Source organism: Penicillium subrubescens (genome assembly GCF_028828155.1).
Source record: "Penicillium subrubescens strain IBT 31985 chromosome Unknown utg000004l_segment0_segment0, whole genome shotgun sequence".
Lineage (NCBI taxonomy): Eukaryota > Fungi > Ascomycota > Eurotiomycetes > Eurotiales > Aspergillaceae > Penicillium > Penicillium subrubescens.
Genome location: NW_026643154.1, coordinates 3341507 through 3353742, shown reverse-complemented (window position 1 = coordinate 3353742; position 12236 = coordinate 3341507). Strand labels below are relative to the sequence as shown.

The following is a 12236-nucleotide window of genomic DNA, read 5'->3' as shown; positions in this document are numbered from 1 at the left end:
GAATCGTGTGCACCTCTCGATGGAATCCTCTCCCGTCTCCACCTCCAAGAGCCCAGAGCTCAGAGCCAAACGTCTATACCTATATCTCTTCCAAACTCCCTACTTCTCATTTCCAATCCGATTCTCTCTCCCCTTCTGCTTCTCCTTCTTATTCTTATACTCCTTAACAGCCTCCTTCGACGGCCGTTGACTACTATACGGCGCCCAATAAAAGAACCGATTCGCAACATCTTCATGGTGCCATTTCCGGCGGAGTTGGCGCTCGCGCGCGCGGACTTTTTTGTGGTACGCTCTGTTTGCGCGTTTGCGGCGCCAGTTTGTGGATGTGCTCCCGTTGAGGAAGTTTTTGAGCCAGGTGAACATTTTATAGCGTGGGGAGGTGTGATTGTGTCATAGACATAGAGGGGGCTGGGCTGGTTGTCGTGAGGTTGTTTGTGGTTGGGTTGTAGGTTTTGGTTGTTTCGAGGTTGGAGTGGGATGGAAGGATGGATGGAATGTTGTTGGTAGTGTGTGTATATAGGAGATATTAGATAGTGGGAAGGGTAATCTTTTGGGGTTGGGATAGTGTGACTCTTTATTTCAAGATTCCCCTTGGGAGCGAAGAGGGAGGTTGAGTCGAGTTCTGGGCGCCTTGCGGGGCTCGGGGCGCTGGATGGTGCTGTTTAGGGAAAAGTGTCACTTACTACTCATTATGAGTCGGTTGTCAGCGCCAAGAAGAGGTGTTATTTGGGGGCCGATTTGGATACATCGGTAGGGAGGCCGATAAACGTCATCGAGGACAAGAGATTTTCTTAATTAACATCTCCTTGATATGATTGTTGGAAATTGAATGTTGTAATGTCAACGGCAATTAGGTTAATGCACAATCTAGGGTCTGAGTGGGTTGAATTGGAAGATGATTTAGGAGCCTCGATCCCCAAAATCGGTCTAATCTAAACAAGATGCTTCTAGTCCTATTATGCAAAGAGGCAGGAAGCAAAAGCGCATAGATAGGTAAGGGCAGGCGCCAGATTTCCCTCCATCTTGTATGCGTCGTACCACAAGGAACGTCAAAAGCTGGCAGGATCAGGCGCTCATTTGCTTTGATTAAAGAAAAGGGTGCTCAACCAGTTCGCCTGCCGTTTTTCTCGCATCAGGGTGCCAGACAAGCATTCCCTGACGAGGTTCAAAAACGAATCCTTCTCCCCCCTTCAAGGAACGAAGCTGGGTCGCATAGTTTGCGGTTCGGGATGAGGTCTTCGTACAGGAAGCGACCTAATATGCTTCGTAAGTCCGAGAAACCTTCGTCGGGGATAGGGAAGTAATACCTTTCTCGTCAAAGAATGGCCCGCCGAAATACTCCTCCGCGGTCTGGCATGCTCTGCCGCCTTCTCGTCTGACAGATTCCGGCCAGCAGTACTCTCGCATGTATTGATATCTTTGTATAATCTTTAGAGGAGGTGGACCAAGTAGAGCTATCATTTCAGCGATATGTAATTTAGCATTGTAGCTACCTTCTTGATTATGAATATGCCGGAATAGCTCTTTTCCTTCGATCATATCCTACAACTGGTCTGGTTTTAGTAGATGCAACAGCCCTGGATAATAAGGGAACGCACCAGAACACCAAGATTCCAAAGATCCGCAGGCATTTGCCATCCGTTACCCAATATCACCTCTGGTGCGCGATAGTGGTCTGGCTGCATAGGCCAAACGCCCCAGTCGTCGTCTTCTTCGAGCCTGGTTGCCAGGCCAAAGTCGACAAGCTGTGGTATACTTTTCAAGCTTTTCAGTGGCCCGAAGTCATTACGGGATTGATACACTAGTAGTACCGCTGAATCAATCTTGAAAGCCATTGGGGTTTCAAGCTGAGAATCTATGAAATCAGAAAGCACTGTTGGATCCCCAAAGGAGACCATGATTTTCTCAAGCTTGAGATCTAGGCAGCCTACGCTCAGTATTGCTGACGAGATTAAAAGACGAGGATGAACTGTCTTGCATACTTTATGCAGATAATCAAGCCCCATAGGAAGAGAGCACGAATGTATGTTTTAATGAGGGGAAGTGGCATCTTTCTGTCGTTAACACGCCGCTGGTACATTGATAATGGCTCCCTCATAGGTGGATACACCAGACATGGATGAAACCCTTCCGAGCCCTTGATTTCGAAAGAGTCTAGTAATGTTCGAATAAACGAGCGACCGCGATGTGATGGGTCTGCCGTAGAAATATGCTCTTCAACTTCACGCTCATGACTAGCGGAACTTGCATTGCTATTGAGAATTTTCAGGGCCAGAACGCGCTCTGGATCTTCGATATGTCTGTATACTTGTTAGAAATAGGGAGAGCTTCGAACAGGGCAATCATTATTGAAGCCTACCCTTGCAAATCACGCGCGAGCCATACGGTTGAAGACACACCCCAACCAACCTTGACCAGAATTTGGTAATGATTGGCGAGTGTCTCTCCAGGCCTGGCGGGATAGAAGTACATGTAGAAGTACTTGGAGTTGTATACTGGCGAGATCTCTTCACCAATGAGTACTCCGGGTGGTAGAGGCGACTCGGGAGGGGGCATAGGAAACGGTTTCTTGCGAATCAAGGCAGAAAAACGAGGAATGAATGGCTTGAAACTGCTCATGACACAGTCTCTTGTCGTAAGCCGACAGGAGAATGTGGTGTCAGTGGTTGTTGAAGAAGGTCAAGAACGAGCCTGGGCACGACTGGTGAACTTGATCACGTGGCATGATACTCAGATAACACTCATCAAACGCTTTCGATTTGGAGAATTGCTAAGTCGACGATACGAAATTGATATTCCGACGATACAGCACTTCCCCTCCCCACCTTAGGTCTACCGCTTCTTATTCAGAAAGTAAAAAGTAAACCAACTTTGTCTTAAAATTTCTGCTACTTTGGACAGTGGCTTTATTTCTCGGCCCGTACCCGAGTATGCGCTAATCCGTATTAGGTTACATTAGAAAAACTGCTGCTTTGCCGTACCAAAAGACGCGCGCAGCGCGCATCAATGCTGAAACGATGAAAATGAGTGAAAATAGAAGGAAAGTAGAGGGTGATAGAAAGGTGAGTCGTCAGAGTCTACGTGGTGGCATACAAGGTAGCAAACACCTCGCATTGTGATTCGTTAACACTGCCGTGCGTGCATGACTAGCCGCACGTGATCTACATGGACGGTGGTCGTTATTTAGATAGGGTCTGGTTAAATAATGGATTTCTTAAGTTGCGGTTTATTAGAATGCGCGGGGGATATATTTGTGCGCTTCTAGAATTCTTCAGCGTGTGAGTGATCAACAAGGGGTATTTACGGGAATCTTAGATGAAAAGGTGTTTAGAAACAATCACAGTACTCACGGTGAACACGAATATAATATTTCTAGGAGGAACTAATGTTTGTTTGCTGAAATTGTCAATTTCCCCTTTGAATTGTAATGAATGGATAAGATAAAAAGGGAAAGCGAATAGGAAGTGCTCTAACAATAAGTTGAGACAGAACATAATATGTGAGTAATGAGGGGAAGTTGTTCATAGGACTGAACCTGAAAGAGAGTATAAGGTGCGAATTGGGAAGAGATTTAAATTGTTGAGCTTTGAGTCACGTAGACCTACCTGAGGTGCACCACGAGAGACGACTGAAGGTTCACGGCAGCCTTTGACATTTCAAAATGACGCTATCTGCTCAATGCTAGTAAGCAAATTTAAAAATGTCAGAAAGCAAGATAAAAACATCAAATTTACAGCGGCTTGAGTCCTATGCCACCGCCACGAATGGTATTTAGGCAGCGAAAAACGCCCCGGTCGTCACCGACAACTGGTAAATGCAGGGGTTGGGCCCTTGACAGTCCCACGCCAAGGTACCTGTGAATGGATTACGAAGAAGCGAGAATAAGGCGGTCCTTCTAAATCCAATAGAATCTTTCCATCGGTCGCCCAGATCAAGAAACCAAAAAGCACGTTACCTGCCCCCTTAGAAAGCACCGCCGCAGGGACAACCATTTTCAGCTCACCCTTGTCTCCAAACCTGTATTTAGTGTCATTATGCCAACTTTTGACGACCAGCCCATTTACAAGGCTGTAGGCTACTCTATTAAACTCTCAAATAGTTCGCACGTGGTGGTCTGCGCAACTCTCGTTGCTCCAATACTACAGGATCTGCGGGAGATCGGCGCGATCCATGGCACTCATATAGACCGGTGGAGGGCACAATTCCTTTACGGTTCTGAGCATCAGGGTTCACTTTTATTCTTCTAATGCCTCGAAAGTGTGCATTCGCTAACGCGGCGATTTTGCTCTTTCTCCTGGTCACAACTTTTTACTTGTTGTTGCCATTCCTCAGCAGCTTCGACTTCTCGGGAGAGAGGCAAGTCGAAAGCTTCGATTTCAAGGCGACCACAGTTGAGGAAGCATGCCTCCGCAGCAATGTCCATTCGATAGACCCAATACCGAGAGTCGTTCACGTCATATGGCTCAATAATACCGATCTAAATTTTATGAGCTACTTGACCATACGATCAGCCCTGATCGCTATACAGCCCGATCGGGTCAACCTCCATTACACCGATATCAATGAACAGAACGAGTGGTTTATGAGAGTACGGGACAATTTGACTCTTGTGCCCCACGACTTAGAAACAGAATACGGGCAGCAAATCCGAGACAAATGGCAGATTCCTCATATCGCGGATTTACTCCGCTTAGATGTCATTGCAAAGGAAGGTGGAATCTACCTTGACATGGACGTTATCGCCCTTCAATCGTTCGATAGTCTGTTAGGCTGTGAGAAAGACCTCATGCTCGGAAACGAAGGCGGAGACCGGCATGGCTTATGCAATGCGGTCATCGTTGGCCGCCGAGGCTCGTCCTTCATAAAACATTGGCGCGAGAGCTATGACAACTTCGCCACGAACGAGTGGAACTACCATTCTGTCATTCTACCCAAGGAGATGTCTTCTTTGTACCACGAAGAGATTTGCACAGTTTCGCCTTCAGTCTTTTATTGGCCAACCTGGACAAAGAAGCACATTCGATATATGCATAAACCGATTACGCAGAGCGAGGCACAAGAGTTCCAAGATACAGTTGTTGCGAATGGAGGTGGAATGTATCCCGATCAGCTTGCATATCACGCGTGGAGCCAAGTTGCATCTACTTATTTGAAGGATCTCAGCTTGAAGAAAGTGGTTTCCCACAACACCCGATTTAATGTGTTGGTTCGGCGATTCATTGACTGAGTCGATCTTGTATTTGCTTTAATGACGAATGACTGTCTTGAAACGAGAAATAAAGGGAGAATGAAATGATTAGATTTTGATTATGTGATAAAGAGGAGGGCACGCTGCCGTATAGACGTAAAAGGGACGGCAGATTACAAGCCGTAGATTGTGGATCAGATCCATCGTGAACCAGTCCTCAGTTCTCCACTTTGTAAATGATGAACAGCCTCCACCAGGTCACCACATCAAAAGCCAAACCCAACGACTCGCTTGAGAACAATTCTGAATGATTAGCTATCGACTACGGAATTTTCAGGAACAATCACATCTATTTGGGGTCTAGCAGGGTTAGAATTTACCAATGTCGGTAAAAATCTTAGCCTCCCGTCATATCGCACGAGCGGCAACATCGGCATGGAAGAATTAGAGCCGGCGATACATCGGGTCAGCTCGGCTAAGACTCGGCACCCTCCGAGAGTTCGCCGCAGAAGATTGACTCAGGTACCTGACAAGTAAGAGTAAATTTTTCTTATTTATGAACCAGGAATTGCTGGCTTGCGTCTCGTATCTATATAAATAGCTCCCTAATACTCTCTTCTCTCTACGTTGTCCAGCCACTTTTCAATTTACCTTTTCGTGCAACCTTCTCCAAACTTCCACAATGAGCAAATCCTCCTCCTCTATTATCACGGAGATGAGCGTCACCAACAAGTCGCATAATGAAACTGTTATTTCACGACTGAAGAAGCATATGGACCGCGTCCAGAAGAAATGGGGTCCGCTTATGGCTGCGAAGGAAGACCTCGACGACGAGTACAACCTCCCAGAAGGCCCATATGCTGGTCAAGGTATCCCGAAGAGGATGAGAAACTGGTGAGTGCACTTCACACTTTGAGTACGATAAGGCTGAAACTTGCTGACTTTGACTAGATTTTAGAATTATTCCCATCATCCGCGAAGCGTCACGATAGCCATGAACTGCACCTACCTCTTTTTATCCTTTTCATCGATACCACAATGTTAGAAGCTCGGGGGTTGAAAACGAAAGCTTTGAAATACGCGAATAATAATATTTTTATTTTCATGACAAAGATTACGTAGAAGAGATTTTTTTCAGTAGAACAAACTATTTTTATTACTATTTGGGATTACCGTAGAGTGAATGAGTAAAGTCATGGGCCTAGCGACCATAGTCATGATACTGTAATCGCTTTACTCAAGATTTGGCTACACGCCGGTTGTCAAGCGATCAGCCATGAATTGTTTCACAAGGCAATCTAGCGACGTACGAGTATCTTCAACCAAATGAAAGGATTTGATCATTCCAGTGCGAAGGAACTACCTTGACCCAAACTAGGAGGAGCAGGTGCCCAATCACAACCCAACGATACTTTTACTATTTTGGGAAGTAGTAATCACGTATAAGATATTGGTTGTCGCGTTCCAAGAAACCGATGCCATTTTCGCAGATTCACCATTCATGCAAGGAACGTTATTTCAGATAAATCAAATTAAATATGGAAATATTATCATAACTAAAAGTTATCGATCTCACCCAGCGGGAACCGCACCCAAGTAGTTTCAGGCACCATGAGGCCCGACGCACCAGCATAGAAAGCACAGAAAGCACAAACACATGCAAATGCCCCGCCTGCCTTATTCAGATTCCTGCTAGCAGTGGCATGCTCCGTAGAAGTAAAGTTGGCAAGGCTGAGGAAGAGGAACGCCATGATTAGGAAGAAGAAGACACAAAGAATTGCAATGTTAGTCCGAAGGGCAGCGATAAAGAATAACACTGTCAAGAAACACCACATGATCAGATAAATCCCGAGGGCGAAAGAGTAAGCTCTCTTATCACCCTTGTAAGCAGCCTCAATACCGAGGTACGGCAGCATGAACATGCCGAAACTCAACCAGAATGCACCATAGGCACAGTGAACGGTCGTACCAAAAGTGTTACCGACACGGAATTGCATGATACCTGCAAGGATCTGGGCAGTTCCACCCATGAAAACCACGATTCCGAAGGAGGCTTGGTTGGGGCCAACATTGCCTTCTGGGTTTGAATCAGGAAGTCTGGATATAAGAGGTTAGAAGCAAGGTTGGCTGGTTGTATTATGGATCCTGCCTACCCAGCACCACACTCGAGGAGACCAACTACGAACGTCGTAATTGCGAAAGCAAGCAACCCCAAGGGACCAGGGTTACCCAATTTGGTAAAGACAGGAGCTGCAACTTGAGAGACTGTCTGTTGATGCCGCCGGGCGGCAACAGGGGTGGTGCCGTTTTCTCCTTTTTCAACAGCTGGATCCCAGGTCGCTGTCTCTGGAGCACCCTGAGGAGCAGCAGCTGAGCTTTGTGGTTCGGACATGGCGAGACAAAGATAAGTTGATTGTATCTGAAGGATTAGAGGGTGAAGATCCCGATACCGAAAAGCCGTAACCTGTAGCTTGGGCCTTCCAGGATTGTGAATGTCACTTTAAAGTATCAACGAAATTTGATTAAACAAGATTGCGGGCATCCTTATAATTTAGGTGGCTTTGTTTTCCAAGTAAATGCAGCAGGTTCTTGATTAATTCATAAGTCTGTCTCTTGATGTCATACCCAAGGCTTCAGGAAGCTTAAGTATGATGTACCGAACCTGGCTATTTGGAGACCCCGCAGTGAACCATAAACGCTATGTCTGAGCTTGATTCGAGAACTTCGAACAGGGATAGCCATTGCCACTTTGACGTTAGAATGATTTTGGTGATGGTCAGATGACTCCGGTAGTCGAAAAGCTTCCGGAGCGACGCTGAGACGCTCCGTACAATAACCTGCTCCACGGTACTATGCAGCCCTGATGAATGACCTACTATAGACTAAACCTTTCTGACAGGATGGGTAGCTATGCTCGGCCATATTATTGACACAGAAGTCAAAAGTCTTGAATCAAGTTCTAACGCTCGTAACATTAAATAGACCGATCTAAATCTCCAAAAAGAAAAAAAAAATAGGTAAATCGATCAATCATTTTGTATGCAGCCGCCGCAAATACCCTTCTTTTGAACCGATGCCATCTTAGGACTACAACTCATTCAATCCAGAAATAAACCAAAACATTCTTCGCGTTGTAATAGCAGTTATATCATAGAATGACCAACCACTCTTAAACCCGCGGACGTATCATCTCAACATCCGAGTTGGTAGAAGTTTTCCGATATTGAGGCAGGAAAGCCTCGGAGTTCGAGGGCAACAACCACCCCGGGTGGCACACATTGAATACTCCAACAGCAATGATCATCATGATACCATCAAGACCAATAAAGTAGGACTCATGGGTGATCAAATATCCAGTCCAGCCCTGGGCCAATTCAACAGTACGGTAGATACTCCGAATGTAAATGCAAAGGACGGAAAGCACCATCGCGCCCGTCAATGTCGCCCGTGGGCCGTGAGTGAATGATTGAAGCTGCCCGAGACGCTTGATGCGTAGGAAGAAGTCGATAGTGCAGTAGACAAACACCGAAATGGAGATCAGCTGGAAGACGATACCGGCGACCATGGTGTGAGTACCTGAGTCTGGGTTTCCGTGGGGATCGCTAGACTCAGAGCTGGCAATTCCACCACCTGCGGCTTGGATAACGAGGGAGATAACATCGCAGGTGCAAAAGATCCAGAGGTATAGCTTGGGCGTAAGGAAGGATGTTTCTTTGCCGAAGATTTGGATGTAGCGACCGAGGAGGACGTAGATTCCGGCAGTGAAAAAGACAGGAGCTATGTTGAGAAGAGTGTCAGTCGTAATATAATCTTTGTAACAGATACCATCTGCACTTACCAATGATCAGAGTTGATATTTGGATCATGAAGGCGTTAGAGTTATAAGGGCAATCCGCGCTCCAGGTACGCCCTGCCCATCCCAATAGTTCAACTGTACTCTATTAGTCCAAGATCTTTCGGCATTATCATCAAGGGGAAAGACAGAATCATACCAAAACACCCGACTGCAAAGACACTGCACCACCATGTCCGTTTCCACCAGAATTGGGCAATATGAGCGACCATTGACAATCCGAAGAGCACGCAAAATGCCACGCCGGCACCTTTGGAAGGAACATAACCATAACTCGTTTGAATGCCGTTATAGGCTTTGCAGCCAATGTAGAGGTTGGGGTCGAATTGGTCAGACATTGTGGGAAGTGTGAAGGTAGCAATGAAAATAAAACTGGAGAAAGCAGAACTTCAACAATTGCCCAAAGGTTCAGCAGGGTAGTCAAGCAATAGAAAATTTTAGATTGAGTGGAGAACTGTGTGTTTGATGACCGTCCCACAGGAATTCTTCGGAGCATATATACTTGTTCCTCCAGACATAGCCCCCCATCGTTGCTAGGCCAAGGCTGTGAATCTTCTCGAGGTCAGATAATCTTAGATACGCTCCATCCAGTCCCAGGCGCCGAGTGGACACGACGAACGACCTGTAAGAAGTGCTGATACCCAAATCTGCAGGATCGGGGATTAAGGCTGAGCAAAGGAAGAGTAAGCACAAACATCCATAATTAGCAAAGCAACAGAAAACTGGGGGATAGCATGGGCTTCAAACTCGATCCAGATCATCAAAGGCAAGATCCTGACATGGCCATATAGAGCATTCACACTTCTGATTGGCCAGCGCGTATAAATCAGGCTGCGATTTTGTGCCATGCACGCCAGTCTTATTCTGGGGGCAGATAAAGCTAAGGCCCCATCAAAGATGTGGGGCGATCTCACTCATCCCGTCGAAACGAAGCTTTCTGTGATTGGGCCGCTCGTAAAACTTGCTTGGGGGCGGAGGATTATAGACGGAGAATCGAATAGTGTATGTTTGCCAAGTCAATTTTATCGTTGCCTACGGATTGGAAATGAGGAGACTCATGCTATGTTTAGCCTTGGAACGCTATAAGGTGTTGCGTGGTTTGACGAGGAGACATTGGGACTGCCGAGCATGATACTCGGCTTTTGCAATGCGATACACTAAGGGTGGACTCTCTCTACAGTAGACACTAACCTTTCACACAATACTTGCTTGGCTTTCTGGAATTATTTAGTCTCTAAGAATATTGTAAGCTCGAAATATTTCTCTCAAAGATATCCTGTTTAAACATAATGCCTTCTATTCTAAGCCCCCTTCACCATGCCACATCAACCTGGCGGCACTCAAACTCACCATTGACACCATTGGGTTTGAACAAGAACCCAACTGGACATGGACTCCGCTGATCCTCTTCAGGGTAGATCAGCGCCTCATAGACACGGTCCTTCTCCGCGACCCTCCTCTCTTTAACAGGCAAAGAACAAATTGCTTCTTCTTCCATCTCCACAATCTTAGACGCCACCTGAACAATTAACGGTCGAAGCCACATTCCCTGCCTTGCCGGACACCGAGCTAGAGCAGCTATGGCTCTTCGTCGAATTAGGGGATCTCGACACTTATTTGCAGTCCAGTATATCTGAGCCAGGACCCCTGGATCCAGGGAAAATTGCTCAGCAACAGGTTGTGATTCTGTCTTCGGGCTGAGTTCGAGGATGCTTTCTGCCAAACCGACGATTTCTTCAAAATTCGAAGTGAAGTTGTCAAAATGTGACTCTTCTTGGGAAATGCAATTGAGTAGCCAGACCAGCGAGGTCTGGTGTTCGATGAGTAGTGCCAAGGGTGCCCGTGGATCCGAAATGCCTGTGGTTTTGCTTGATTTCTTTCCGAGTCGATCAAATGCTTCGCGCCATGTGTGATATTCTGCTTCCAGCGATTTTTGTTCCTTGATTTGCTGCTCAAAGACGGTCTCGTATGTGATTCCGCTTTTACTTCCAACTGATCGAATGAAGACCAACGCCCGACATTGGAGATTGGTCAGAGTCTCCCGCGCTTGTGAGATATTGTCGAAGGCAAGTATCTCCCCAGACCCTGCAATAGTAGATTTCTCCGGGTGAATATCCAAAGGTAAAATACCCCGTCCAAACAACCCAGTCTGAATATTCAGACGACCGAAAATATGCAAGAGTTCCCGCTCAAACTCATTGTTCACAGTGACCTTCTTCTCCTTCAATCGCGCCGCCAGAATCTGAACACCGCTCTGAATATGATCCAACGCTCGAACATTCTTCGATCGAAGAGTTTCCAAACAGACAAATAACAGACAAGTAACCAAAACCAAGTCAATCCCCACCGTCTGCGGTGAATTCAACTGACCCAGAAAACTCTGAATAGCTTTATTATACTGCAGCAGCGTAAACTGCTCTACATCCGCAGAATCAGCATTCGCAGGAAGCAACTGTTTCCCATAAACCGCCCCAACAGCCGAAACAGCATGGCGAATTGCCGGATATCGATGACTGAGTTGAGGAAGAAATCTCGTCCAAAATTCAGTGGGAAAGAATCCCGATAGTGCATGCGTCGCCTGTGTACAGAAAACATGCACGTATTGGCGCTCTTCGCGAGATCCGGGGACCAGCACAAAACTCTGGTCTGGGTTGATATGCCATCTTTGGACAGGAATGTCCTTTTTGATTTGTTCTTGGAGTTGTCTTTGCGAGGAATCGCTGTAGCCGTCGCATTTACGGTCGGAACGGGTACATTGGTTGCATTCTGGCTTTTGTTCGTCGCATTTGACATGGCGGATTCTGGAGGGTAGTGAGTCAGTGATGGAATGTACATTTGATTTCAGAGTTAAGAGGGAACATACTTGCAGGTTACACATCCCTTCCTGGATTTGGGCTTGCCTACCCTTCGATGCATTATGGATGAAGCTGATCGAGGGGCAATGAGCTTGGCATCCCCAGTCGACGGACAATAGTGATCAAGCGGGTCAAGTAGTGCGCTATCCTGGGTATAACAGAGGTAATTGTAGTTTGATGACGGTATTCACGACTTCTCGTCACTAGGCACCTGCACAAATATCGATTCAAGGGTCAACTAAGCCTCATCGGCCAAAGCTGCGGCAGAAGGCCTCCTTATTTTCCGCCCCCAACGCTGACAGGCATCAAAGTGGGCAGTTTCAAGTGGCCAAGAGCGAAT

General features: G+C 46.5%; 7 protein-coding genes across 7 annotated transcripts; 2 read left to right on the top strand and 5 right to left on the bottom strand.

Moving 5' to 3' along the window:
* Positions 1–99: 99 nt before the first annotated feature.
* Positions 100–363, bottom strand: N7473_006246 (uncharacterized protein; the record flags this gene model as incomplete). The annotated part of the gene is made up of 1 exon (XM_057152186.1): positions 100–363. One exon carries the CDS (start codon positions 361–363, stop codon positions 100–102), a length of 264 nt encoding a protein of 87 aa, XP_057009991.1.
* Positions 364–1951: 1588 nt separating this feature from the next.
* On the bottom strand, positions 1952–2619 carry N7473_006245 (uncharacterized protein; the record flags this gene model as incomplete). Its single annotated transcript, XM_057152185.1, has 2 exons — positions 1952–2300; positions 2360–2619. The coding sequence occupies 2 exons, from the start codon at positions 2617–2619 to the stop codon at positions 1952–1954; spliced, it is 609 nt and encodes a 202-aa protein (XP_057009990.1).
* A 1627-nt stretch (positions 2620–4246) lies between these two features.
* On the top strand, positions 4247–5227 carry N7473_006244 (uncharacterized protein; the record flags this gene model as incomplete). Its single annotated transcript, XM_057152184.1, has 1 exon — positions 4247–5227. One exon carries the CDS (start codon positions 4247–4249, stop codon positions 5225–5227), a length of 981 nt encoding a protein of 326 aa, XP_057009989.1.
* Positions 5228–5870: 643 nt separating this feature from the next.
* On the top strand, positions 5871–6086 carry N7473_006243 (uncharacterized protein; the record flags this gene model as incomplete). Its single annotated transcript, XM_057152183.1, has 1 exon — positions 5871–6086. One exon carries the CDS (start codon positions 5871–5873, stop codon positions 6084–6086), a length of 216 nt encoding a protein of 71 aa, XP_057009988.1.
* Positions 6087–6744: 658 nt separating this feature from the next.
* N7473_006242 (acetate uptake transporter family protein) lies at positions 6745–7580 on the bottom strand (the record flags this gene model as incomplete). The annotated part of the gene is made up of 2 exons (XM_057152182.1): positions 6745–7265; positions 7349–7580. The coding sequence occupies 2 exons, from the start codon at positions 7578–7580 to the stop codon at positions 6745–6747; spliced, it is 753 nt and encodes a 250-aa protein (XP_057009987.1).
* Positions 7581–8357: 777 nt separating this feature from the next.
* Positions 8358–9379, bottom strand: N7473_006241 (RTA1 domain-containing protein; the record flags this gene model as incomplete). The annotated part of the gene is made up of 3 exons (XM_057152181.1): positions 8358–8965; positions 9027–9119; positions 9181–9379. The coding sequence occupies 3 exons, from the start codon at positions 9377–9379 to the stop codon at positions 8358–8360; spliced, it is 900 nt and encodes a 299-aa protein (XP_057009986.1).
* Positions 9380–10353: 974 nt separating this feature from the next.
* Positions 10354–11957, bottom strand: N7473_006240 (Zn(II)2Cys6 transcription factor domain-containing protein; the record flags this gene model as incomplete). The annotated part of the gene is made up of 2 exons (XM_057152180.1): positions 10354–11842; positions 11905–11957. The coding sequence occupies 2 exons, from the start codon at positions 11955–11957 to the stop codon at positions 10354–10356; spliced, it is 1542 nt and encodes a 513-aa protein (XP_057009985.1).
* Between the last annotated feature and the right edge of the window lie 279 nt (positions 11958–12236).